Source organism: Hipposideros armiger, unplaced genomic scaffold, assembly GCF_001890085.2.
Source record: "Hipposideros armiger isolate ML-2016 unplaced genomic scaffold, ASM189008v1 scaffold_8, whole genome shotgun sequence".
Classification (NCBI taxonomy): Eukaryota; Metazoa; Chordata; class Mammalia; order Chiroptera; family Hipposideridae; genus Hipposideros; species Hipposideros armiger.
In genome coordinates, this window is record NW_017731358.1 from 4125794 (window position 1) to 4127698 (window position 1905).

Here is a 1905-nt window from a genome sequence, read left to right on the forward strand (position 1 = left end):
TTTACCAACCAGAGTCATTCTCCTTCCATCACCATATATTTGACCTCCTTTACCCTCTTCTACCATCCCCCCACCCCCCGGTACCTTCACATTATTGTACAACCAACCTCCAGAACTCTTTTCATCTTGCAAATTAAAACTATACCCATTAAACATCAACTATCAATTTCCCTCTTCCCCCAACCCCTGGCAACCACCATCTTACTTTCTGTCTGTGAATTTGACTACTCTAGATACCTCCTATAAGCAGAATCATACAGTATTTGTCTTTTCGTGGCTGGCTTATTTTTCTCTTAGCATAATGTCAGGGTTCATCCATGTAGCATGTGTCAGAATTTCCTTCCTTTTTATGACTGAACAATATATCATTGTATATACACATCACATTTTGTTTATCCATTCATCTGTTTCTATTTCCTTTTAGACTGTGAGAACATTTTCTTTGAAGGGAATGACTACCAAGCTCTTTGGTCAAGAAACTCCAGAGCAGAGAGAAGCCAGAATAAAAGTACTTGAAGAACAAATAAGTGAAGGAGAACAACAGCTGAAGTCTAAAAATTTGGAAGGCAGGTAAAAATGCTGAGATGTTTAACAAAGCTAGACATGTAGACTACCTGGCAGATTGTTGCTTTATAATAATTCCCGGCTTCATTTAGAAGAGCAGGATATAGCCTGTTCTTCTAAAATGCAGTGATGGAATTCCTAAGAAATTTTACTTATCAAAAATCATGCTATAGAGCTGGCCGAATGGCTCAGTTGGTTGAGTTGGCTTAAGAGTGCAAGCTCTGAGCAACAGGGCTGCTGGTTCGATTCCCACATGGGTCAGTGATGCTGCGCCCCAGCTGAGTTGTCGCTGAGCTGCCAACAGGTGGCAGGATGGCTCAGCTGGTGTAACAGCAAGGTTGCCTGTTTGATGGTGGGCTACACCCACCCGCAACTAAGACTGAACTTGGCACTTTGAGCTGAGCTGCCACCCGGATGGCTCAGTGGATAGAGTGTGCGCTCTTAACAAGGCTGCTGGTTCGACTCCCGCATGAGATGGTAGCTACGCCCACCTGCAACTAAGATTGAACACAGCACCTAGAGCTTAGAGGCCACGAGCTGCCAATGGGCAGCCAGATGGCGACTGGCGCCCTCCACAACGAAGACTGAAGAACAACAATTTGGCTGGTCTCCTTCCCCAATTCCCCAACAGTGTTCCCCTCCCCCAAGTCCCCAATTTAAAAAAATCTTAAAAAAAAAAAATGCTATAAAAACAGTTGTTTTAGTGTGGAGGAAAAAAGGAAGAAGACGGTTTCAGCTTCATAATATTATTTTCCTGCACTTTTCATGATTTCTATTCCTTGCACATTCCCTTGCCTTTCTTTTCTGTCATTTAACAAAAATCTGATCATTCTTCAGTGCCTAGCTCTGTGTTTTCCTTTGTGAAGCCTTCGCTTATCCATGCAGGCTATCATAGCACTTGGTTCATGCCACTGCAATGTGGCAGTTTTGTACTGTGAGTGTTTCTGGCTAAATTAAGAAGCTCTTCAAAGTCAGTGACTGTGTCTTTTTCATCTTTATGCCCCAACACCTTGCACAGGGCTTGGCATGTAATTGTTCCATAAATATTTCCAGAAATTCAGTTTTCAAAGATCTGCCATCACTGCTTACTTCATTTTCTTTATTGTTTTTATCTGACAGTGAGTAGACCAAGGCAGACAAAGAGCGGATCATTGATTTGAAGGTGGTTTTGTTAATTTTTAGAACTGCTGGTATCAAATAAGTCAAACTTCCATGAATAGAGTTAAAAAGACAATGCCTGTCAGAATTTTAAAAACTCTAGTTGTCATTTAAAGCAAGTACACGATGAATATGATACATAATCCATCCATCTTGTCAAAAGAGTATCTATTTTCCAGTGAC

At 41.5% G+C, this 1905-nt stretch overlaps 1 protein-coding gene across 1 annotated transcript in view; it reads left to right on the forward strand.

Annotated features, from left to right (window-relative positions):
- SNX4 (sorting nexin 4) overlaps nucleotides 1-592 on the forward strand; it is a 64353-nt gene extending 63761 nt beyond the window's left edge. The window contains exon 11 of the mRNA XM_019650889.1: nucleotides 425-592. Within this exon, the coding sequence (XP_019506434.1) occupies nucleotides 425-574 (150 nt within the window). The 3' untranslated portion in view covers nucleotides 575-592. The remainder of the gene's footprint in view (nucleotides 1-424) is intronic.
- Nucleotides 593-1905: the final 1313 nt, after the last annotated feature.